The sequence below is a fragment of the Heloderma suspectum genome, chromosome 3 (genome assembly GCF_057233095.1).
Source record: "Heloderma suspectum isolate Gila_16-S chromosome 3, 16-S_ref, whole genome shotgun sequence".
Classification (NCBI taxonomy): domain Eukaryota; kingdom Metazoa; phylum Chordata; class Lepidosauria; order Squamata; family Helodermatidae; genus Heloderma; species Heloderma suspectum.
The window spans coordinates 325,023,436-325,049,321 of NC_139460.1; the positions used below are offsets into that span (position 1 = coordinate 325,023,436).

Genomic DNA, 25,886 nt, shown 5'->3' on the forward strand with positions numbered 1-25,886 from the left:
GGTGGCAGTTTTGCCCTGCAGGGGTGCAGTTTCGACAGGGGGCCCTGAAGGCCATATGCCCATGAGGGTGATCGTGAAAGTCACAGAAAAAAAGAAAAGAAACCAAATTATAAGGAGACAGAGAGAAATACTTTATAGTAGGAAAGAAGAAAGAAGAAAACCTCAGCTTTTTGTCATAAAACGCTTTGAAACAGTGAAAGGACAAGAGGGCTTTCCCTACGAGGTGCATACAATGCGGTCAAAAGAGAACTGAGGGAATAAGTGGGAGCTTGCAAAGGACATGCACACTAGGATGGCGGGGGAGAGGTTCCTCAGCTATAGAAGCTTCCCAAATCGAGGCTCCATGCAGGCACAGAGCCCATGTGTGTGATGTATAGAGACCACGAAGAATTGTAGCCATCAGGAGAGCTTTAGAAAGGAGAAAAGGGAGAAGTTGTCCACCCCAACACACATATGTTGCTATTTAAAACACAGGTCTTCTTTTCACAAACAGTAGATGCAGTGGTAAACCTCGGCTATACCATTTCAAAATGTCAGGGAGAATCGTTCTAGCCTAACTTTTCCCTGGACATATTCTTTTTCCATACAGAACATTCAGTTATGTAACTCTCCACCTGCAATCTGAGGTAGTACAGCCCAGACATAGGATGACCACTTTATATGCTGGTCATGAAAACTAGGCCAAATACTATGATAACAAGGCAACTGCCTAAAGCAACATAATTGGGCTCCAACAGGTTAACTGAGATGCTGAGTCGGCTAGGCCACACTGTTACATGTCCAGCTCTACAAGCCTACCTTTGCTCATTTCATCCCTTGCAGCATTTCGAAAAAGGAAACTGTCAGGACGCTGGGGAGGATTTCTGTAGGAAGGAGCAGCAACAACAGCAGGGCCAGGATATGGAGCAGAAAGGTGAACTGAATGCAGACATGCAAGATGTACAGCGGGGGCAGGGATGGGGGAAGAGAAAATATGTTATTTAAAACATGGTGTGAGCTCAGAACAACAATTAGAAGAACAAACGTTCTGACTGTGACAACATGACAGCTTGTAGCCAAGCATTATGTGAGGCCAAGCTCATTCCAGAAGGCTTTGGGCTACCATAGTACTCTGAAAAGAAGTCATCCCTGCTTCACTTTACCTTTCCTACTATGTCCAAGGAGTCTGAGCCCAGAAAACCAACCCCATGGGAATAAGTTCTCAGCACTACTAACGAAACTGAAGCTAAGGCTATGATAGTCCTGTATTTCTGAACTCATATGAAATCCTGAGTTCAGAAGTGAGTGGTATCCCGCTGCTGCAAAAAAGAGCTAAGAGAGCTGGTGTAGCATGGTGGCCATTAGACTGAGGAAGTCCCAGGGTTCAAGTCTTACATCTGCCACAAACTCACCAGCTGGCCACAAGCAAGGTACTATTCCTTCAGCCCCATTTACAATAGGAGATAACAGTGCTGACTTACCCTGTGAGATAGTTAGAAGGATTACTGTGAAATAACGTATGGGAAGCACTCTGAACACTCAAAAATGCTATACAAATGCGTAAGTATTAATATTATGCCATCTATAAAGCTATCTTGCAGCAATGGTTGTTGCAGGCATGGCTGCGCTTGCCCACTATGATGTATAAGTGCAACATCCCCAGTTGACTTGCACTGCCCATGATGACACTTAGCTATGATGTTACACTGGTCCACAGGACCAGGCCAATACCCACAGCAATCTAGCTTGCACACTGAAAGCCTTCACAAAGTCAGAGTGATGCATCTTTACCCCTTCCCAGTTTACCTGTTTGAGAAGTAGGTGAATTTGGGGAGATGGTGGATCTGTCATCATTCTGTGGATAAAGGAAAGAGATGAAGCAGAACATAGCACAAATGAGTTTTATTCAAACACAATGCAAATCCCAACTACAATGCCATTTTGGGAGAAGAAAGGTAAGGTGTATGGTGTAAGGTGAAGAGAAAAAAAATGCATGCTATAGAAAGGTTCTCTAACAGAAATAGCATAAGTATTCTGGGAATGCAATAATGGAGAACAGTATTCATGATTAGCTAAGGTTGAATGCATTTGGGACAAGAGCCACAAAAGAAAAAAGCTTCCACTATGACAGGCATTGAAAAGCAAGTAGGTAAATGTTGGAAAGATATAAGGCCACATCTTTGATTATATACAAGACCTTCACCAAAGCCAAATGAGTACAAAGCAAAACACTAAACTGCAGTGACCTCTCTGGTTCAAAGACATATTCTGCAATTTCTTTTGAGAACTTTTATGATTGATTACAGTTTCTATCATGTACATACAAAATAATAACATTCAGCAAGGGGAATGTAACTTGGCAGGGTGTGCATTCACACAAAAATGGTGTGTCTGCTCAAAGTACAAAGGTAGCAGAAATTCATTCTGTACAACGAATAAACGTCCAGCAGCTAACATAGAGACCAGCAATAAAGATCCTTCTGTTTGTTACTCTTCTTTTATCTAATGTGGTGGGGGTGGGGCCAAGTTTGAGAAGAGTTGCATGCACACCCACCAGTGACCCACAGTGACTTTCTATCAAGAAGTGCGAAGTCACCAAAAAGAAACTGGTTGTAAGGCACAGCCCACAAGCCTGCTGAAGAGATCCTCATTCAAGGAGTTGCCAGCCATCGCATCAGCTTCTGCTCCATCATCCAAACTCTCACCAAGAAGGGAAATGTAGGGGGACCAGTCAGAAGGAGGCCTCAACAACAATAGCTGGGCCAGGTGATACTCCTTGCCCTCTCATAACTTCCAGGTTAGGCCTGCTTGAGGAAGCAGAAGAGAGACTGCCTCCACCTCTATCTTTGCCCTGCTCCCAGAAAGACAGATCTTACAGGAATTGTATAGTATGATCATCTAATTTGTTTGAAATGATTCTAGTGGAAGATTAAATAACCACAGACAGGGATGTAAATACCTGGTCATTTTTATAATGAAATTTTAGAATGTTTTGCTTTGTGATTTCTGGTTCGGAGCCATGTCGCCCTGGCAGCGTTCGCTATCTCAAACAGCTTTTAAAAGGTTGAAAATCCTTTTCATCTTCCCCTGGAATTAAAAGGGGAAGCAAGAGCAGCATCTGGATGAAATCTTGGAAGAGCAGCTTATTTTGCAAAGCAGCAGAAGGGTTGATCTCCAAGGTACTCTGCCAGAGCTGACATCGCTCAAAGTTGTTTTGAAACTCCTATCTAATTAGGAGAACACAGGGCTGATGAGTTCCAAATACAGTTATTACTGTTTATGGTCTAAGAAATACCAGCAATATTTGAGGACTTGCAAGATCTGTTTGAAGAGAAGGATGGCAACATCAAGGAGGAAAAAAGGAGCAGGATCTCCGCCGACCCACCCTATACCTCCTGTGGCAAAGGCTCCGAGAAGCGATGGAAATACAAGGGAGTTGCTTGCTCTGATAAAAACCTTCTCTTCTCAATCTGCTGAACAGGCTAAGAAGCTGGATACAATTCAAAATTCCATCACCGCCCTGCAAGGTGTTGTGGACTTAATTAATTATCACTTCTTGGCAAAAGATGGAGGCGAAAGTTAACGAGCTGCAAGATTGGGTGGCAATGCAGGAGACTGCGTCACAAGCTTTTTACAACAATTTGTCAGAATCTCCCAACTTGAGGCTTTCACACACAGGGCAAATGTACGTATTATTGGTATCAAAGATATACCTACTGATGTAAATTTGTCTACTTTTGTAGATAAGCTTCTGCATGAGATACTCCCTGTGTTATCTGATTATTTACTTGATACTGAGCAGGCATTCCATGTGCCAAATGCCAAAGGGACTGATTATAAGATTATAGTCCAATTTGCAAGAATCTCCACAAAAAATTATATCCTTTGTTTGGCAAGAGGGGGCGGAAATCTTTTTTGGGGATCAAAACAAGATAAGAGTTATGTTATTTCTGGGTTACACCAAAGAAGGTGCTGATAAAAGAAGGCAATTTACCAAGGCGAAAAAACTGGCAAAACAAATGAACTTACAATATCATTTAAAATATCCTGCTACATATTGCATTTTTTCTGAAGGTCAGATGAAGAAGTTTCTAAATCACAAAATGGCGGAGGTGTGGCTAATCGGAAAAACACATGAGACTTCTGTTCCAGTCCCATGAACTGGAATTTATAAACCTGTTTTGTCAATTGGCTATGTTAAGTCTGTAAGATCCAGGCTAGGCCAGAGATAATTGCTCATATATATCTGTCTTTTTTCTCTCCTTTTTTTTCCTTTTCCTTTAAATGCTCTCTCTTTAAAATGGACATGATATACTTTACTTAAATCTACTGTCTGAGGGTGTATAGAAGAAATGATACTATTTAAAATATAGATAGTACAAAATACATTAGAGATTGTTGTATATTTTTCCTTCCTTTTTTCCTTTATAATTATTTTCTTTTTAATTATTATTATTAATATTATGATACTAGGATTAGTAATATTTTGGGCTGGTTGATTTTAAGCTTTATTATTATATAAGAGCATAAAATTTATTAGTGATTTGTTGTTATTATTACTTATCCTTTCTAATTTCCTTCCTTTTTATTATTATTACTATCATTATTATGAGACTTTGGTTAGTAATAGTTTTGGCTGGTTAAATTGTTAAGTTCTACTATTATATGTTAACTGAAGGGCAATATATGGTTCTTGGAAATGAATTGCAGGCCTCCTCCCTTGCTAGACTGATATGATATTGAAATGTAAGGTTGGTTATCTATGCTGTACTGAATTGTAATATTGGCAATGTTATAGGTATAACTTTTAAGTAGAATGGTATTTGATGTTTGTGTGTAATGGAGTTTAAATTTAATCCCTTTAAGTAACTTTTTAATATTTTTTTCATTTTCTTTCTTGCTTTCTTCTTCCTTTTCCTTCTTTTGTTTTGTTTTCTTTTTTTTATTATTGCTGTGTCCTCCTAAGAATACTGTATTGTTGGGAAACTGTAGATAATGATTAGGTTGTTGGTACCATTTATTTCATTTATAAAGATAAAAAATAGAATTAAAAGTATTTTTTTTTTAAGTACGTTTTGCTTTGCAAAAGCTGTAAGGCACGCAAAAGACCAGATGCAAAAGTGACAGATAGTGATGGATATGACATGCAGTTATTTTAGTGGTCAGAAAACTATGGCTTTATCTGTTGTCAAAGATGCAACAGAGGAGCTCTGAAGTTTACAGGTGAATTCTTGACTTTTACTGTCTAAAAATGGGTTAAACACCACATGTCATGACAGAAATTGTTTCTCTGAAAACTTATTACCTGGCAATCCTGTTCTGACAATTCAAATGGCCAACCAGAAAAATGCACTACTGGTACTTCTGGGTGGTATATATGGGACTTAATATGCAGAAACTAAAATATTGTGGTTTTCTCAACTACTTTGGGCAAACAAAATGATACAGTGGTTGGAACATCTTCCTTTGAGAGAGGACTAAAGCATTTGCGGGGTTTTAGATTAGAAAAGAAAAAGACAAACAAATGGGAAATAAGATGGAAATTTATACCGTTATGCAATATGTGTACAAGGTGAAGAGGGAATAATTTTCTCCCTCTCTCAGAACTCAAGAAGTGAGGATCACCCAATGAAGGTGATTGGCAAAAGATTTAGGACAGACTGAAGAAAGTACTCTGTAGCACAAAAGAAACATATGGGATTTGCTGCCACCAGATGTCATAACGGTCACTGGCTTAGATGGCTTTAAAAGGGGATGAAACAATTCATGGAGGAGGATTGGTTTAAACATGGTGGCTAAACAGGGCTATTCACATTCAGAGGCAGCTTACTTCTGCATGCTGATTGTTGATAGACGAACGGCAGGGGAGGGCGGTTGCCTTCATACCCTGCTTTGGGCTTCCCAACCTGGTGGCGATCATTGGAAACAAGATGCTGGCCCAGATGGACCCTTGGCCTGATCCAGCAAAGCTGCTCTTATGGTCCTCCTCAGTTTTACTCCCTCCTCCAGACACAGTACACAAATTTGCATGACCACTGCCTCTCTCAAGGCTCATCCAATAAATAAGACTGGTTCTTAGTCCCCTTAGTTCAGGGTGCGTGATCCGTGGCCCTCCAGATATTTTGGCTGGAACTCCCATCGTCACTCACCATTGGCTATCCTGGTGACGGCTGATGGGGAGTTGCAGGCCAAAACATCAAGAAGGCCACAAGTTGCCCACCCCTGCCTAGAGGGACATGGAAAGTCTCCTTAGGCCTTCATTTCAAAGCAAGTCAGGCCAGGATGGGTTAAGAACAGGGATCAACACTGCCCTCATCATCAGGTAGGAAACACAAAAGGGAAATCCAGCCAAGAAAGTCACAAACACACGGCATGCTCTTCACCTGGTTGAGTGTTCCTGGCCTCCTCTTAATGGTGTTGGTGTTACTGTCAATCTCAAACACTAAGAGAGGCTCAAAGCCATTCTGTCAGGGATGGGGGAGAAGAAAGAAGGGGGAGAAGAGAGGGAGTAAGGCAGAGAATCACCTGTAGAACACAGAAGGTGCAAAGCAGAAGAGACTAATAGACTACTCTTGGCAACAGGCTTAGCACAGCATCCAAACATGAAGCTGCCTTATACAGAGTCAAGCCACTGACCCATCTAAGCCAGGGGTGGGCAGCAAGTAGATCCGGATTGACTGGTAGATCTCTGGGTAATGGGCAAAAGATTCCTGACTCCCAATCGTTTAACAACAACATTAGTAAAATGACTCCCCCTGCCCTGCTTTAAATTATACTTCTGAAATGACAACCACGAGTGGATTTCGAGTGGAAGGACTGTGAGCTCTGCTCAGTTCTGGTACTCAAAGCAGATTCCTGGCTTCAGAATTCTTCAATTTGAAGTGTCTGTCTTTTGCACCGGGCTCTTGTTGGTGGATCTCAGTAAAAAATAAAGGAGATCCAGCAAGCCTGAAGTTGATCCACCCCAGTAATGACTACTCTGACAGCAGCTCTCTAATGTTTCAGACAGGTTTTCCAGGCTTGCTAATGACCCATTTCACTGGCAATACCAAGGACTGAACATGGGAAGTTCAGCTTGCAAAGCATGCACTCTACCAAAGAGTTATGCCCCCTTCTCACTACTTGAACCAAAGGGCTGCGTCAAGCAACACTGCATATGCTGCTGCCCTTCTTAAACCAACCCTTGACAAATTTTCACAGAAGACAGGGGTGCATAACCTTTTGGCCCTGATGGCCACATCTGATGCTGGCTCAGGGGGTGGGAGCTGCACACGCACACATACATACACAAGAGATCCTGATAGACTGCTCTTTCCTCACTGCTAGCAGTGGTGGGGAGGAAATGATCTCTATGGGGATCTCTTTGGAACCGAGTAAATAGAACAGGAAGGGGGGAAAACTTGGCAGGGGCAGGACACCTGTGGGAGGCATAGTAACTGTCTTAGAGGACACATGTGGCGACAGGTTGTGCACTCCTGCCATAAGGCTTCTCTTATGCTAGTGTAGTGTAGTCATTAGATGGTTGGACTAGAACTGGGAGACCTGTGTTCAAATCTCTACTCAGCCACGTAGCCCTCTAGGTGACTTTGGGCCAGTCAACCTGTACCCTAACCTACCTCACAGGTTTGTTGCAAGGATAAGTGGGGTGGAGTGGAAAACTATGTACGCTGCCTTGAATGCTTGGCTTGGAGGAAAGGCAGGATACAAATGAAATAAATAATAAGCCACTGGCAAACAATGAACAATCAGCCACCTGTGTCAGGACGTTTCCCACCATACAGTCCAAGCTTTAGGCCTACTGAGACCAGGGTTGTGATGTCACTGTACTGCAGTGCATGGACAGACCTTTTGGGTATCAACATCCACACTTCATGATGTGATGGAACCACCATTAGGGGATGCAGGAGAATCAGCACAAGGCAGCTCCCAGAGAACTCCCAAGGCTTCTCCACTGACTTTACCCCCACCCCCCGCCTCTTTGCCAGTACCATTCAGCAAGATATTTTTTTTGAGGCTTGTCTGAAGTTTTGGCTCCCTAGCTCAATTATTAAATGAAGAATAACTGCAGCATGTAGAGTGTACAGCGAGGCAACACATTACAGTGAATGCCTCCGTATAGGCAGCAAGTGCTATCCATGAGAGTCAAGTTGACAAAAGTTGCTATACAACAAAGAACACTCTTGTTCTTCAGAATTGCCCAGGGCTGCAATGGGAACTAGTCATATCTGACACTTGCATGCAAAATTAGGATGATCTCATGCCAAAGAGTTTATAGTAAATACAAGATGAAAGAGGACAAGCAGACACAGGGACCAGAGAAACAAGGCAGGAGAAAGGTAACGGCTTACTGCCGCCAAGTCAGAAGTAACATGTCGGATAGTTATTAGTGAGTTTTAAAGGCAGTTGGTGCAGTGCTGATCCCAGAAGCTGGTCCAATAACAAGTGTCATTGGATAGGTTTTATATCTCTAATGAGGTTTGAAACATCATGGCTGAATGTTATTTAGGAAAAGCATCTTCCTTCAAATCCCTCCACAACACCTTTCTGTGAAGTCTCTGATCTAGCCCCTATTTCTTCACCGCCCAGCTGAAATGGAGTCTAACTATGTGTAACTGCATTTGCTTATGTTCTTCTTCTGTGACCACCAACCCGCCCCCACTTTTGCCCATCCCTCTGCTCCTCTCCTCCTCACTAGTGAAATTCAGAGTTTACTATCTTTGAGTCCTGTCGTTCTTGCTTGTGTGAATGTACACCAATAAAACCTAGCCAATTTTGGGTGGCTTAGTCCTCATGGGTGAAGTAATACATGCAGCTAAAGTGGATGCTGAATCTATTATGCTTTCAAATATTGTTAAACATATTTCCAAGCTCATGTGATAATTCAGAGGTGGTGGGACACATTAATATCAGCCTCTGTCAACACAGCAGTAAGAGGAGCAAGCGCTCTTCCTGCTCTACAGGATCCCCGTTGGAGAGTTGCCTCCACCTCCCACACTGGCCCTTGCTTAGTGTGTGGGAGACTTTACATTCTGTCAGTTTGAGCTGAGACAGAGGTGCCTTGGCAACTCTACATCACTGGCTGTGCTGTGGAGACGCTGGTGAGCTCAATGCAGTGCTGCTCCCACATTTACCTCCAGTACTTCCTCCTTCAATCATATGCATTTCAGGGGGAAAAAACATGCAAACTGTTAGTACTGAGCAGGCACTGATTATAGTAATGCACTGCTTTCCAGAATTTGGCAACGGCCAGCGTTTAACTGCAGCTGAAAGCTTACAATGCTTCAGAAACAAAAACTCAAGCAGAGCAGTAACCAAACTGCAGCAGATAGCTGGAAAGCCTGCTCAGGTGCAGGAGAAGAGAAAAAAAGACTGCAACTCCACTCCTGTGCATGCCACAAAAATGCAAAAGGGAGAGGGGGTAATGCTGACTACAAGGGGAACAGGGGTAGTTTCATCCTGCCTGTCAGATTTATTTCCATGCAGTTTCCTTATACAGGAGTTATCATTGTTCAGAGCAAGAGAAAAGTGGTCTCGGCTGACCAAGCACGGTGTTGTAATAAGGGAAGTGCCAAACAACAGGTCTTCATTAAGAGTTCTACACAATATTATATTATATTGTGAGAGCAATACCCCCATATAAAGCAAGAATAATGCAAGAGTCTAAAATAGATGTGTAAACCATATTCTGGAAATGGCTGGTATTGCTGGTATTGCCCTGGTCTCATCCATCTCAATGGTGCTGGTCAAGAAGAAGTTAATAGTGGATTGTTCCCTAAATAGACAAGCAGGGAACTATGCGAAGGCATGCCTGAGATAACAAGAATACATTACACCTAACCCCGAGCCTTGGAATGGGAAAAGAAATCTAAAACAAGCAAGTAAAATATGTTAGTATCCATCTTACATAAATCCCAATTCTACAGTGTTTAAGAAAATCAGGAGGGCAGGGAGGGGGAGGAGAAGCAGTTTACATTCACATCTGTAAGAATGCTGGTAAAAAGGAATTCAAGATGACAATTTTCTGTCTAACATCTTTGCTACCAATTGGTTAAGCTTGGCTTTGTTGTTCAGTCGTTCAGTCGTGTCCGACTCTTCGTGACCCCATGGACCATAGCACGCCAGGCCTTCCTGTCCTGCGCTCCCTCCCGGAGTGTGCTCAACTTCATATTCATTGCATCGGTGATGCTATCTAGCCATCTCATCCTCTGTCGTCCCCTTCTCCTTTTGCCTTCAGTCTTTCCCAGCATCAGGGTCTTTTCCAGAGAGTTTTCTCTTCGCATTAGGTGGCCAAAATATTTGAGCTTCAGCTTCAGGATCTGTCCTTCCAAGGAGCACTCACGGTTGATTTCCTTTAGGATGGACTGATTGGACCTCCTTGCAGTCCAGGGGACTCGTAAGAGTCTTCTCCAGCACCACAGTTCGAAAGCATCAATTCTTCGACACTCAGCCTTCCTTATAGTCCAGCTCTCACAGCCATACATTACTACTGGGAAAACCATAGCTTTGATTAGACGGACCTTTGTTGGCAAGGTGATGTCTCTGCTTCTTACTATGCTGTCTAGGTTTGCCATAGCTTTCCTCCCAAGGAGCAAGCGTCTTTTAATTTCATGGCTACAGTCACCGTCTGCGGTGATCTTGGAGCCCAAGAAAGTAAAATCTGTCACTGCTTCCATTTCTTCCCCTTCTATATGCCAGGAAGTCATGGGGCCAGATGCCATGACCTTAGTTTTTTTAATGTTGAGTTTCAAACCAGCTTTTGCACTCTCCACTTTCACCCTCAACAAGAGGCTCTTTAGATCCTCTTCGCTTTCTGCCATTAGGGTGGTATCGTCTGCATATCGGAGGTTGTTGATAATTCTCCCGGCAATCTTAATTCCGACCTGTGATTCATCCAACCCGGCGTTTCTCATGATGTACTCTGCATATAAGTTAAATAAGCAGGGTGACAATATGCAGCCTTGTCGTACTCCTTTCCCAATTTTGAACCACTCGGTTGTTCCATGTCTGGTTCTTACTGTTGCTTCTTGACCGTCGTACAGGTTTCTCAGGAGACAGGTAAGGTGGTCTGGTACCCCCATCTCTTTAAGAATTTGCCACAGTTTGTTGTGATCCACACAATCAAAGGCTTTAGTGTAGTCAATGAAGCAGAAATAAGAGATTTTTCTGGAATTCTCTTGCTTTCTCCATGATCCAGCGAATGTTGGCAATTTGATCTCTAGTTCCTCTGCCTCTTCGAAACCCAGCTTGTACTTCCGGTAGTTCTCGATTCGCATACTGCTGAAGCCTAGCTTGTAGGATTTTGAGCATCACCTTGCTGGCATGTGAAATGAGCGCAATTGTGCGGTAGTTTGAACACTCTTTGGCGTTGCCCTTCTTTGGAATTGGAATGTAAACTGACCTTTTCCAGTCTTGTGGCCACTGTTGAGTGTTCCAAATTTGTTGACATATTGAATGCAGCACTTTAACAGCATCATCTTTTAGGATTTTAAATAGCTCGGCTGGAAAACTGTCATCTCTGCTAGCTTTGTTGTTACTAATGCTTCCTAAGGCCCACTTGACTTCACTCTCGAGGATGTCCGGCTCAAGTTCAGTGAGCGCACTATCATGGCTATCAGGGACATTAAGATCTTTCCTGTATAGTTCTTCTGTGTATTCTTGCCACCTCTTCTTAATCTCATCTGCATCTGTTAGGTCCCTGCCTTCTTTGTCCTTTATCATGCCTGTCTTTGCACAAAACGTTCCCTTGAGATCTCCAATTTTCTTGAAGAGATCTCTAGTCTTTCCCATTCTGTTGTTTTCCGCGATTTCTTTGCATTGTTCATTTAAGAAGGCCTTCTTGTCTCTCCTTCCTATTCTCTGGAACTCTGCATTCAGTTCGATATATCTTCCCCTTTCTCCCTTGCTTTTCACTTCCCTTCTTTCCTCAGCTACTTGTAAAGCCTCATCAGACAGCCACTTGGCTTTCTTGCATTTCTTTTTCTTTGGGATGGATTTCGTTGCTGCCTCCTGAACAATGTTACGGACCTCCGTCCATAGTTCCTCAGGCACTCTGTCTATCAGGTCTAATCGCTTAAATCTATTCCTCACCTCCACTGTATATTCATAAGGGATATGATTGAGGTCATACCTGAATGGTTTAGTGGTTTTCCCTACGTTCTTCAATTTAAGCTGAAATTTTGCAACAAGAAGCTCATGATCTGAGCCACAGTCAGCTCCAGGTCTTGTTTTGACTGACTGTATAGAGCTTCTCCATCTTTGGCTGCAAAGGACATAATCAATCTGATTTTGATATTGACCATCTGGTGATGTCCATGTGTAGAGTCACCTCTTGTGCTGTTGGAAAAGAGTGTTTGCTATGATCAGTGTGTTCTCTTGGCAAAACTCTATTAGCTTTTGTCCTGCTTCATTTTGTACACCAAGGCCATGCCTGCCTGTTATCCCGGTGATTTCTTGACTTCCTACTTTAGCATTCCAATCCCCTATGATGAAGAGGACATCTTTTTTTGGTGTTAGTTCTAGAAGGTGTTGTAGGTCCTCACAGAACCAATCAACCTCAGCTTCTTTGGCCTCAGTGGTTGGGGCACAGACTTGAATTACTGTGATGTTGAATGGTTTGCCTTGGATTTGTACTGAGATCATTCTATCGTTTTTAAGATTGTACCCCAGTACTGTTTTTCCCACCCTTTTGTTGACTATGAGTGCTACTCCATTTCTTCTAAGGGATTCTTGGCTTGGCTACTTCTGAACAATCATTATTTTCAAGAGGCAAAAGCTTCTCTACTTAGAAATGTCCAAATGCAAAGTTTTACAAGTTCTAATGACTAGTTATCCTTGCAGTGACCAAGGCCCGCTATGGACACAACTTGGCTTGTTCCTTAATCCACTGGGCCATAGGATTGCGTGTATCCTTTTTGCTCTGGGATGAATTGCTTCTATCTTCCTTAACCATGGAAAAAGTGCAGAAAAGGGCAAGTAAAATTATCAGGGGGCTGGAGCATCTCCCCTACAAGAGACGTTTACAACAGCTGGAACTGTTTAGCTTGGGAAAAAAGGAGGGTAAAGGGAGACATGACAGAGGTATACAAAATTATGCATGGCGTGGAGAATGTGGCTAGGGAGACATTTTTCTCCCTCTCTCAAAATACTAGAAATACCGGGGTCATCCTATGAAGCTGATTGGTGGGAGATTCAGGACAGATAAAAGGAAATACTTCTTCATACGGCACATAAACTATGGATTTCACTACCACAAGATCTCATGATAGCCACCAATTTGGATGGCTTTAAAAGGTTAGACAAATTCCTGGAGTAAAAGGCTATCCATGGTTACTAGTCTTGATGGCTATGTGCTACCTCCAGAACCTGAGGCAGTGAGCCTATGTACACCAGTTGCTGGGGAACATGGGCAGGAGGGAGCTGTTGCACTTGTGTCCTGCTTGTGGGTTCCTGGTCGACAGCTGGTTGGCCACTGTGTGAACAGAATGCTGGACTAGATGGACCCTTGGTCTGATCCAGCAGGGCTCTTCTTACGTTCTTAACCATGATTAAAGTTTAAGCTGGCACCAACCTTAACCATAGTTAATACAAAACAGTGTTTGTGAACAGAACTTTGGAATCCACTTCCTGGTATCTTCCTTCCATGTATTCTTACAACATGAAGACAGAAATGCAGTGCCTGAATGCAACAACTAAGACAAGAGTAAGTGTATCTGATGGTTTATTTCACACCTAAGTTTCAGTGCTCCTGAGTTGGCAATATGGCTGCACATACAGTGGTGAGAAAAAGTTTGTGAACCCTAATGATAATTATGGAAATTCCATAGTTTTACCATGATAGCCTTTGTGAATCAAAACCAGTCCTTTCTAAATATCCAACAGGGTCTGGATTAACCAATTCCATATCTTGTGAAAAAAAATTATGTATAAATCAAGCAAACAATAAGTACTTAAGAGTTAGGGTATGTGCAAAAGTAAGTGAACTCCTGGTTGCAGCAGCTCAGTTAAAGGGAACAATTAGAATCAGGTGTTCAAGTAATTACGTAAATCTTCAGGGGTGAGTTTGGGAGGCCCCACCCTATAAAAGGATCAGAAACTTTGTGACTTTGGTCTTCACCATACGGTTGTATGGAAACACGTCATGCCACAATCAAATGACATCTCTGAGGACCTCAGAAAAGCAGTTGTTGCTGCTCATCAGTCAAGAAAGGATTACAAAACCATTTCTAAGGATCTGAGGCTCCACCAATCCACTGTCAGACAAAATGTCTACTAATGGAGAAGGTTCAAGACCACAGTCACTCTACCCAGGAGCGCTCATCCTACTAAAATCTCTCCAAGAACAAACCAGCACATCATCCAGGAAGTCAAAAAGAACCTCAGAGTAACATCCAAGGATCTGCCAGCCACTCTCATAGAATCATAGAATAGTAGGGTTGGAAGGGGCCTAGGAGACCATCAAGTCCAACTCCCTGCTCAATGCAGGAATCTAAGTCAAAGCATCTCCCTTGGCTAACGTGAGTGTTCATGACTCAAAAATCAGAAAATGGTGTTCATGGGAGAATAGCCAGGAGGAAACCACTGCTCTCTCAAAAGAACATTGCTGCCCATCTGAGGTTCACTAAAGATCACATAGATGATCCCCTAGATTTCTGGAATAATATTCTCTGGTCAGATGAGTCAAAGGTAGAACTTTTTTGGCCTCAATGAGAAACATTATGTTTGGCAATAAACAAACACTGAGTTTGAACAGAAGAACCTCATCCCAAACATCAAGCACAATGTTGGGAATGTGATAGTTTGGGCCTGCTTTGCTGCCTCAGGACCTGGACGGCTTGCTATCGACACAACCATGAATTCTGCAGTGTATCAGAAGATTCTAGAGGAGAATGTCAAGCCATCTATCCATGAGCTGAAGCTGAACCAAAAGTGGGTCATGCAACAAGACAATGATCCTAAACATACAAGCAAATCTACAAAAGAATGGCTACAGAAGAAGAAATTTGGTGTTTTAGAATGGCCTAGTCAAAGTCCAGACCTAAGACCCAATGAAATATTGTGGAAGGACCTGAAGCAAGTTGTTCAAGCAAGGAAGCCCTCAAATGTCAATGAGTTGAAGCAGTTCTATAAGGAAGAATGAGCCAAAATTCCTCAAAACCGATGTGAGCGACTGATCAACAGTTAAAGAAAACACTTGAAATCATTGCTGCTCAAGGGGGTGCCACCAGGTACCAAATCTAAAGGTTCGCATAATTTTTCACACATGGGTATTGAATCAGTTGTGGATAAAGAAATGGTGAAAAAGCATCACATTTGTGTGTCATTTGTTTAATCAGGTTATCTATTGTTTTTATCTGAGTTTATGGGGTTAGATTAAGATCTAATAACATTTTAGGCTGAAAACAGGTAGCAATCTTAAAGGGTTCACAAACTTTTTCTCATCGCTATATGAAACCTTAAGCACATAACTGAAGAGAATATAAATAAGCAAGTGAATTGGAAGCATGCAAGTCAGGCAAGAGCAGGCAGGCAGAGCAGAGGAGTTTTCTACTGATGAAGGAAGACAAGAAACTGGATTTCAACAGCTATTTCTAAGATACCAATGGAGGAAGGAAATAGCATAAAACATGGAAATAGTGTTATGTGAAATGTTGACATCTTTAAAAAAAAAAGAGGGAGGACCCACATTGGAGAGACATATAGGTACCTTCACTGATTTAAATAGTGACGCAATAATGAAGTGTTTAGTCTTGGTTAGAGTTTATCAACATACTCAAATGGATCACCACTAGCCATTCAGATGGCCACTCCCCAACTACAGAAGTAGAGAAGACCCTCTTATATCTTCAAGGAAATACCTTGATGAGTTTCCGCTGTGTATAGTTTAGGTAAATGGGATCCTGCATTTAGATGCAGGAGCCTGGATAACATGACCCATCATGTCTCTTCTAAATGTACGATACCACATCATGATATTGAATGTTCACCAAAGAAATAGAAATGCTCAGTTGAGATGGCCACTGAGGACCATTGTAATGGATATTGTAATGAATGGCCTATCCACACAGCTCATCTGTGGAGGAATTCACACAGGCACTAGCGATCCTGCTTATTTGATTAACCCAATGATTTTGTGAGTTCCAAGCTCTATATCAGAATTGTAAGCTCAGAAAACTATTGTTGTGAACATTGGCTGCAACCAGCTCCAACGAGGAAAGAGACTAAGGTAACAATTTATAGCAAAATCGCTATTATGGAACAAAAGACTGCCATGTTTTATGCTATTTAGAGTAGTGCAAAACTGCCTAATCTGAGAAAACCATAAAAGACATGCTATGATCTAGGATGCTGACATGTAAAAAGGTCATTGCGTGCAGGATTCTTACCACCAGCAAGGCACTATCATCAGTGTGCTGAGACTTTCTGGATGGAAAAGGACACTGGGGACGCGGGAGAGATGGCAATGTCAGAAACATAAAACGCCACAAGACAATAGGCAGACAAACACAGACATCTGGGATTGGCAAGGTTCTTTATGCAGAAGGCACATGGCAGTAATCAGTAAACTATAACTGAAACAACAGGGGGGGAGGGGAAAACCCCCCATTAGTCTCTTAATAATCTCAGCGTTAAACACATCTGCAACTGATTCAGGGGCTGTTCTGTTTTCAGTTGTTGTCTCCAAAACGGAGCACAATTCAGCATTCAAATCTTTCCAGTGGTGAACAAGGCAATATTTAGGAAAGAACACACACAGACACAGCTTACGAGGAACTGAAAGAAAGATCAAATAAAAAGAACAGAACTATTTGAAAGCAGTCCAGTGTCACAAAGAGCAGACTACTTGAAAACACTTTCCTATGTATTTGTGGTATATTGTGTTAAGTTTTGTGATCTGGCACATCACGAAGTAAAAACTATTTTCCATTAATAAAACAAGAAAATCTGTCCTTGTGGTGTACAAAAACGTCTTGTTGGGAAAGGCGAACGCCAATCTGTAGGTTGGGGGGGACGCTAAGAATCAACCAAAATTCTGTTTCAAGGCACTGACAATAGCCTCGAGTGCTTGATACCCTGCAAGCATAACATGATCACTAGAATTCAGTGAATAAAGCAGCACGCTGTGAAGCAACCAGCCTGTGTTCCAAAGCAAGTGTGCTTGCAGTGAAAGTGCAAGTACAGAAAAGCAGAGCTTGGCTGTTCAAGGGTGTTAAGCAGTGTAAATGTCAACAGACTCATGTTTGGTGGTCAAACCCACTCAGGTGGGAATTCAGGCCTTTAGTAATGCTGAAATGAGTGAACAGCAAGGAAAGGAAGCACCAGCAGCTTTGTAAGTGCCTTTTGTATTTCTAGAATATTATCTGCTCTAACATCAGCTCTACTTAGAAAAGTGAAGGGCTGGGAAAAAAGCGGACGCACCCCACCAATCTCAGTTTTTCCCGAGGACCTTTGGGGGGGGGGGTGCTTCAAAAAAATTGGAAAAATAGAACAATTTTGGATTATGAAATATTTTCTTTTAGAATGATGAATAAAATGGTTAAGACAAGGTGTTCATATATTACTACCAGGCCTTTACTCCCCCAAAATGATTTCTAAAAACTATGTAACAGGAAGACTTTAAGATAAGAGATGTAAAATTTCTGGAAGCTTTGAAACGGTGGAGGGAATTTTTTAAAAATTCTCTCTGTGAGATTCCCAGCATAGTTATTTCTTCTCCTTATTAAAACGATTGATTTAGGGAGCAATCCTATGGCTGCTAGACAGCGGCTAGACAGACATAGGATATGTCGTTTTCCGGGAACTGACCTCCCCCCACTTCCACACTGCCTCGGAGGCAGCATGGAACAGCCCCGTCCTCCGCGCTCACAAGAGGAGTGCAGAGCAGCCAGAAAGTGGCGTGGCTGGGGGCGTTCCGGGGCGGGGAGAGCGTAACTGCCTGTACGACACATCCTATGTTTCTGTTTCACCCTGAAAATTTGTTCCCCCGACTTCAAAATTTCTGGAAAAGCTACATCTCTAAAGATCCTTTAAAAATATAAATGCATCTGTTTATATACATTTTGCTACAGACTAATCTACAGCCCAAAGTGAAAACAAAGTGGGGAGGGGGCGCGGAGTTGGGGGGAATGAAGGCTTACAAGGCAATGACTACTCTACTACAGCAAAGTAGTAATCTCTAAAGTCCTCAGTCCTAAACATACTTATTTTTCAGTCTGTTCCACTAACTCTAACCAGAGTTCACTCTCCAATAAATGTGACTGCGATCACAGCCCTAAACATCTCCCACAGAGTTTAAGAAATTACAAATGTTTATAGCTTTCGGTTCTTACCTCACTATCCAGATGGCTTTGCTTGTGAGGGCTCTGGGATGCCTTTTGCTTTGGAAGAATAAAAAAGAACCATTTAATAAGGAAAAGGCACAGAGGCCTGAATCTAAAAGAAAGCAGGTGGTAGTGGTGGTGATGAGGATGATGGTGTGTTTGATTAAAGTACTTGTTTCAATTAGATTGGAAGTGAGAAGTTTTTATTTAACACAGAAATTTAGAGGCTATTGTAGCTTAAAGGCAATGATGTTTTTCAGTATGAAACCATCAGCAGGGATAAAAACTGTTTCACACACATAGGCAGTTGCTAACCTGAAACTGAATACAACCAGCCTGTCTAGGAGAAAGAGGTTCAAGTTGGCAATATACAACAGCATTGAAGTAGTTATAGCAGCCATCGAGGGACACAATATGGAGTCCTAAAAATAGTATAAATGTAATAAACTCCTTTCCATGGGCTTGAGGATGTTTGGGGATATTTTACAAAATCAGGGTTTCTTTTGCAGCAAGCACTGTCAAAAGACAATATTAAAGCACTGATAAGTAATGGAGTTGTGATTAAAATTCTGAAACAGCTTTGCCAATTTTGGAACGAAGGACATCAGGATTCTCTCACATCTATTGGTATGATAACCCAACCTGAGCATGTGTCACTACAGAGCTTCATAAAGGTAAAGATGCCCCAGCCAGTCGTGTCTGACTCTAGGGGATGATGCTCATCTCCATTTCTAAGCCGAAGAGCCAGCGCTGTCCGAAGACGTTTCCATGGCCATGTGGCTGGCATGACTGAACGCTGAGGTGCACAGAACGCTGTTACCTTTCCTGCCCAAGTGGTATCTATTTATCTACTTGCAATGTCTTGCTTTTGAACTGCTAGGTTGGCAGGAACTGGGACTGAAGACGGGAGCTCACTCCGTCACGCAGCACTCGGGTCTCAAACTGCTGTCCTGCCAACCTTCCGGTCTGCAGTTCAGCATCTTAACCACTAAGCCACCGAGGCCCACAGAGCTTCATAACTAGAAGTAAATCCCAAAGTATGAAGTTGGCAGAACTCTTTTAACATACTACATATCCCATTTTCCAAATAATTCCCGAATTCCACCATCTTCTGTTATATTTCCTCTTCTATATATGTTCAGTCATAACCTGAAGTGGCTGCATTATGCTCTAAGGAAGGCCTGTAAACCATCACTGCAACAGCTCACTGTGCAGGATGCTGAAAACCCCAAATAACAAAGATGATGAACGAAGCTGAAAGTTCCAGATACAGAGCAAGCAGAAGGACCTATTATTAAACAATTAGTTCTGTAAAAATTTAAACACTTTCTGAACTACTTGTACTTCCTCAGTTTTCAGAGGTAAGAAAAAAGTAGCCTATTATCTTATTACATGTCTGCTGCCAAGCAAGATTGCCAGCTACTGGGCTTTTTAAAAAATCTGGGCATGATCCAGATCCTGGATAAGGGTGTGGGGACCTCTTCATGGATAAATGGATTGGCGGTGGGGCAGCACATGGTACCAATGCTTGTCTTCCACCACCAGGATGTATGGATCAACCCCACAGTGCCAGGCTCTATGCACCTCTCAGAAGATGATCCTTCCACCTCAAAGGCCTTTGCATGCTGGCTACTTCTATTCAGAGTTGTAGAGGTTTTGAACTAGGCGAAGTCTCTGTGTGCATGTGCACACATGTGTGCTAGTCATACATACATACAGTGATCCCCCTGCAGCCTTCTGTGGGGGAAGGTATCATGTGGGATGACCTTTGCCAGGAGGGAGACAGGATGTAACCCTGTTGACTCTCCTGGGCCTCTCAGAGGCTTTCTATAGTATCAGCCATGGCATCCTTCTAGAGAATTTATTATCTGGGCATTATGATCATATTATGCCAGTATTGTACCATCTTCACTGGCTTGCAGTTCATTTCCAGGCCCAATTCAAAGTGGTGGAGTTAATCTACAAGCCCTTCACAGCTTGGAGCCACAGTACCTGGAGGAGTGTCTCTTCTCATATATTCCTACCCAAGCCCTGGGATCAACGCTGAAGGCTCTTCTGCAAGAGCCCTCACATGCCGACGTGCAATAGGAGGCTACTCAGAAACACATCTTTTCAGTACCAAAACAAAAAGAGTCTGTGGCACTTTAAAGACTAAGTATAGTATTCAATCTCCACTCACTACGGCTGAATCTGGTGCCTTCCATAGTAACGGCATGATGACTTACCGGGGATGGCCGAGGCATGCCCTGCCCTAGGAGACCCTATTGCAGCTGTTTCACTCCCAAGGCCACTCACCTCTCAGCCAAAGCAGCGAGGGGAAGAGCCAGCAGGCTGTTTGGGACCAGCAGCAAGTGGGGGAGGCCAGGCAAGCATTTGTTGCTACTATGCAATGCGCCCCAGAAGTAGCAGGAAGATGCTGCTCAGCTGGCCAGAGTCCTGGGGGGGGTGGGGCTGCACCAGGGGAGCATGCTTAAGGAGGCAGCGTTTAGGCAAAGAAAGAAGGACAGAGAGAAGACGGAGAAAGCAAGTCAGACACAAACACTGACTGAAGGCCGACAACATGCCAGGGATTTAGAGGAGGAGGGAGAGAAAGCAAAACCACGTGGAGGACAAGGATGGCAGGAAAGCCGAGGGAGGGGACAAAGACCAGATGAAAGAGATGTTTCAACCCCTAGCCTAATTCCTGCCACTGCTAGTGTGTTGAGAAGAGGAATAAGTGCCAGCAGGGGCTGTAAAGATGGAGAAGAGAAAGGGATGGAGAACCGGGAAATGACCTGGCAGGAAGAAATGGAGCCCAAGGCTGCAGGCAATGGGAGACTTGGCTGAAGAGCCAGCTCAGCTCCAGAGTGGGTAAACTAGGGGGTGGGAGGCCTAGGCGTCTCCAGCCCATATCCTGGGGAAACTGCTTATCTGGGTCCTCAGTGGAGGTGTGAGAGTGTGGTTAGAGAAACCTGTCTCGAGGAACAACTCCAGGGGGAGGCCAGGCAAAAGAACTCCTGTCTTCAGAGCTCATTTCCGCAACAGACTTGGAAGACAGTGAGAACAGAGGAGCTTATCTGCCTACAAGCCAAGACGCACAATTTCAGAGAGACTTTGCTGGGAGGAACTTTGCTGTAGCAGTTCCCTGGCTTGGGAGTTTATATTTTGTGTTATGTGGGCAGTCAGTGATGTAACTTGACATTTTCTGAGTAATAAATTTAAGTTTCAGCAAGAGTTTGTGATCACGTGATCTATGGAAGCAATGGAACAAGGGTGATTTGATGTGCCTCTTCCAATGGACCCATCAACAAACAGATTCAAATGGGACAGCCAAGTTAATCTGTGGTATGAAAGCAAAAAGAGTCTGGGCACCTTAAAGACAAACAGTATTTTATTGGAGTGCCCCATCTAAGAGAGGTCTGCCTGCTCTTTGCTATCTTTTCGGCATTAGGCAAAGAACTTTTTACACTCTCAAGCTTTTTAACCCTCTGTATTTTTGTGTAGTTTTATGTTTAAAATATAAATACATAAAAAATAAAGATAAAACTACACAGAAATGCAGGGGATTAAAAGGGTTTTATTGTGCTGTTTTTAATGTAGATTTTTAATTTTATTTATGTTAACTGTATGTCATCCTGATAGCTTTTAGCTTACTAAAAAAGCTAATTACTAATACATTTTAGGGAAAAATTGTACTTATCAAGCCACAACCTAGAGATTTGGAAGGAACAGGTATTCCATGTGGGAGCCTCTGGGGTCCTACAATTCAGTACCCATTAATGGAAATGCCGTTTTGACTGTTCTTACAGTGCTGCATTTGGTTTTAAATTGTGTTCATTTTAACAGAGTTGATGTTTTATTGTAAGGTTGTATGCTGTTGTGGTCTTCCTTGGCAAAAATAAAAAATGAAGCACAAACGAAGGAACACTGAGGCTCCTGTATAAATGGCAAGTATGGAACCACCACCATCCTCTCCTTAGAAGGTCCTTACTTTCACAAAGTCAAGGACAGCTTCCCTTTGGATCTGTTTTGTCCTCATCTTCTCCTCTTCATACTGTAGCGCAGCAAGCTGGGCTTCTCTCCGGGTCCGTTCCACTAAATGCTCACGCCTTTTGTGTGAATCTCCATCCAAGTGAGAGACCTGGGGAAAAAAGCACTATTTTAGAGCATGCATCAAAAAGAAAGGAGCCAGACACACATTAAGTGGAAGGCAGCATATTCCTCAATGTGCGACACAAGTGCAGAGAAAGTCTATTACCTGATTGTGGGTGTTGGACAGCGGCAGAATGCACGATGAGTCACTGGAGCCTCTGAGGGGAAAAGAGAACTTTATAGGAGACAAAACAAGCATTTCTCCTCAACTTCACTGTGTATAATGCTATAATAATGTAGTTAACACAGACTGCAGAATAAAGCTCTGCCCCATAAACTCCAACCACCACAGTTTTCATTCAAATAAAGCAGGTTTGAGACCTGGATGTTTCCAGAGAAATGTCGGCAGTCTGAGACAGTTTCTGCCAAAGGTGTAGAAACCAGGAGGCTTTCATTCATTCATTCCTCAGCATTGTTCCAAGCCCCTGCAGCCCACAGTCACTGTTCTCCTCTTTGCCTTGCACATTCAAATGGCCCATGAGATTCCACAATCTCAGGCCCAGAAAAAAAAGTGCTACATTTGCCCTACATCCCCAAATTACACTAGCAGAATGAAAACTGAACAGTCACCTAACTTGTTCAAGTAGTGAAACATGAGTTTTTTGGTAGCAGAATCGCTAAGTGAAGAATTCCTACCAGTATAGAGCGAGAATATCTGTATTGAGCCCTGACACTTCTCCCAGTCCCCACACCATCATCTCCCATCAGGCATATATTGCTTATAGTCAAGAGGCAGCCTGGCATTACCCTGACACCTCTATGTGACCTGCAGTAAGGCATGTCAAACTCCCTACTCAGCCTTAACTTGTAAGCTTTGTCTTTCACAGCCACAGCTTTCAACTCCATCCTGGCCATCCACCAGAGGACGGATTGTTCTCATAATATAAGGCTCAGGAAACCACAGCACCAGCCCTCAACAAACTGGTCAGCAGAAGGCTTAACTAAGTAACTTACTAACAAGGCCTGAAGAGAGTCATTTCAACCTTTTTGAATGGGGAAAAAACTGCACAAAAACTGGAAACTAAATGACTGGTGGTCATGGGAAAGGGGGTGAAGCCATCTGGGGAACCCTGGATGGCTGGATTGGGACCCTAGGAGAGCTGAATTTGGCCCCCGGGCCTAACATTCCCCACCCCTGTTCTAGGCTTAAGATTCTGGAAGCATATGTCATATGGTTACACACGTACGTATGTGTACACATTTGCATGTGACAGGACACATATTAACACTATGCCCACAGCGATTAAGCCACAGGCTTAATCAGTAAATGATTTGTGCAATCCTAGTCAATTTATTTATATACTGCCAGTCACTGCAGAATGTGATTTACCACACAATTTTTTATAGCAGGTTGTAGCAACTGTATGTAGTTCACTTTTAAAGAAAGGTTTTTATACAATAAAATTGGCAATTGATATTTGAAATAGGGAGAGTTTCTCCCATGACTTCCTTACCTCTCTGCCCGGTCTAAGAAGCTCCTTAACACTTGCTGCCGCTCTCTATCATGCATCAAGCTCAGACTTTCAGGTCGTTTTAATTCATCCATATCTCTGCAAACACACATATATAGTGGGAGTTGGTTACTGATCCAGGGAAAATGCATAAAAGAATATGGAGGAAATGTTACAGCTTCTGAGTAGACAAAACCAATCTTTTTAAGGGAATAGTAAAATTAAGACAACCAGATCTAAAAAGTTCACTTTTTAGGGCCCAACCAGAATCTGAATTCAATATTGGTAAAGGCAGAGGGTCCCCAGTGCTACCAGTATCCCCAGCACTACTGCTAATTAAGTTGTGCTAGCGCAAACTTACATTTGTGCAACGCATGTAGCACTTGCTAGGGCAATGTGAAAAAGTGATTTGCTGCCAAATTTCAGAAGCAAACCACTGCTTTCCTCCATTGCCCTGGCAAGCACTAATTACGCTGTACGAGCATGAGCGTACACTAACGCTAGTTATGGAGCTCAGTTGATTCTACCTATAACATGGAATCAGCTGCTATGGCCAATAGGGCAAAGATGGGATTTCTCCCATAACAATAAACTTCACTCTGAGTGAAACTGTTATAGCTAACAACTGCAGTTGCCCGGCCAGAGTGCATACGTGCTTGCGCGTGTGAAGACAACATACAAATGGTAGTTCTGTTCTAAAAGTTTATTTGCACTTGGAATGTAAACTGCAAAGCACTGAAAAACATTTGTACATCTTCCTTTTACAATTCCAAAGGTATACTCTTTTTTTACTCTGAGGAAAATGAGTTTCTCTGCTAGCCCTGCATACTAAGTTTCAACCGAAGGCAAAACGGAGAAACCCAATTATCAAAGACGACAGGTCTCTGACTTTAGTTGTAACAGGGAACACTGTGATTAAATGAATTGTACTGTCCTGTGCCCCCCACTTTACGGAGCACTAGGAAGCTCCGGGGGCAGACTTCCACAGGTTTAGTCCCCTCATGAGAAAAGAGTGCTGGAGATGCTGCATTTTTGTAGAATCTGTTTATTTATAAATGAACAAGTTAAGCATGGGGGAACGGAGCAGGAAAGCATCCAAACAGACAACAGTAATTTGTAAAACAGCATCAGTTCCCTACAAAGCAGACCACATGCATGATTAGTCTCCCACCAGCCCTAAAAGTTCACACACACCCCTCACTGTATCCAAATGTAGATCCAGTGAAACTGGTCTGGTTTGAATCATATCATGAATTACGCAGTTTAAGAAAAACCTTCTTAACTTGGCATGAGTTTAAGCAGATCTATTTTTATCCTGATAGTTAACAACACAGATTTTGTTAGCATAAGCCAATCTGAGACAGCACTCCATTCTTATGCCTTGTTCTAATTTAAGCTTCCAAGATCCCGGGTCAGGATCATCATCATCATGCCCATTTTTGGTTAGGTAATTAAAAGCCTATAACCAGCTCAAACTCTTTAGAAGTGAATTTACTTTAATAGTCTCTGCTACATTTGGATCAGGTATTAAACTGGAAAAAACAAACCCCTTTTAAAGACTCGTATTTCAAGGAACGTTACTCTATATAACATTCCATGACGAATAATAATATTCAGCAAGTCACTCTTTCTGCTGAAGCAAAATTGGTTGAGTTACCAGTTTTGAAGCTCCATATCCAAGCAATGCCACTTACACTTACAAAAACCGGGAGCAGTATTGCCATATATGGTGAACAGAGAAGACTTACTGCTGATACTGATAATTTATTACATGAGACAAAATGATTTTGCATCAAAGGACCCAATAAGATGATCGCATTGTATCAGTAATACACCATAATCTGGTGCAGAAATAATGTTCTCCATTGTTTAACCATGGGTAGAAGATCAGGCACACCCTACAGGCTTGCATGCTCCTCTCTTGCATTCAAATCCCCCCCCAACACTGCCTTTTCAGAGCTAACAATTGTCCAGTGTTGTATATGCACTGAATATTAATGCTAACCAG

General features: G+C 42.6%; 1 protein-coding gene across 5 annotated transcripts in view; it reads right to left on the reverse strand.

Moving 5' to 3' along the window:
* LRCH3 (leucine rich repeats and calponin homology domain containing 3) overlaps window positions 1-25,886 on the reverse strand; it is a 134,186-nt gene that overhangs the window by 24,167 nt on the left and 84,133 nt on the right. For 4 of the 5 annotated variants that reach the window (XM_084847740.1, XM_084847742.1, XM_084847741.1 and 1 more), the window contains exons 11-16: window positions 23,882-23,977; window positions 22,534-22,585; window positions 22,267-22,416; window positions 18,306-18,353; window positions 1,786-1,834; window positions 799-918 (exon numbers count right to left, since the gene is read on the reverse strand). In XM_084847740.1, coding sequence (XP_084703866.1) covers window positions 799-918; window positions 1,786-1,834; window positions 18,306-18,353; window positions 22,267-22,416; window positions 22,534-22,585; window positions 23,882-23,977 — 515 coding nt within the window. Of the gene's footprint in view, window positions 1-798; window positions 919-1,785; window positions 1,835-6,362; window positions 6,444-16,361; window positions 16,416-18,305; window positions 18,354-22,266; window positions 22,417-22,533; window positions 22,586-23,881; window positions 23,978-25,886 lie in introns of all 5 variants that reach the window. The other variant, XM_084847743.1, reaches the window with a different exon arrangement.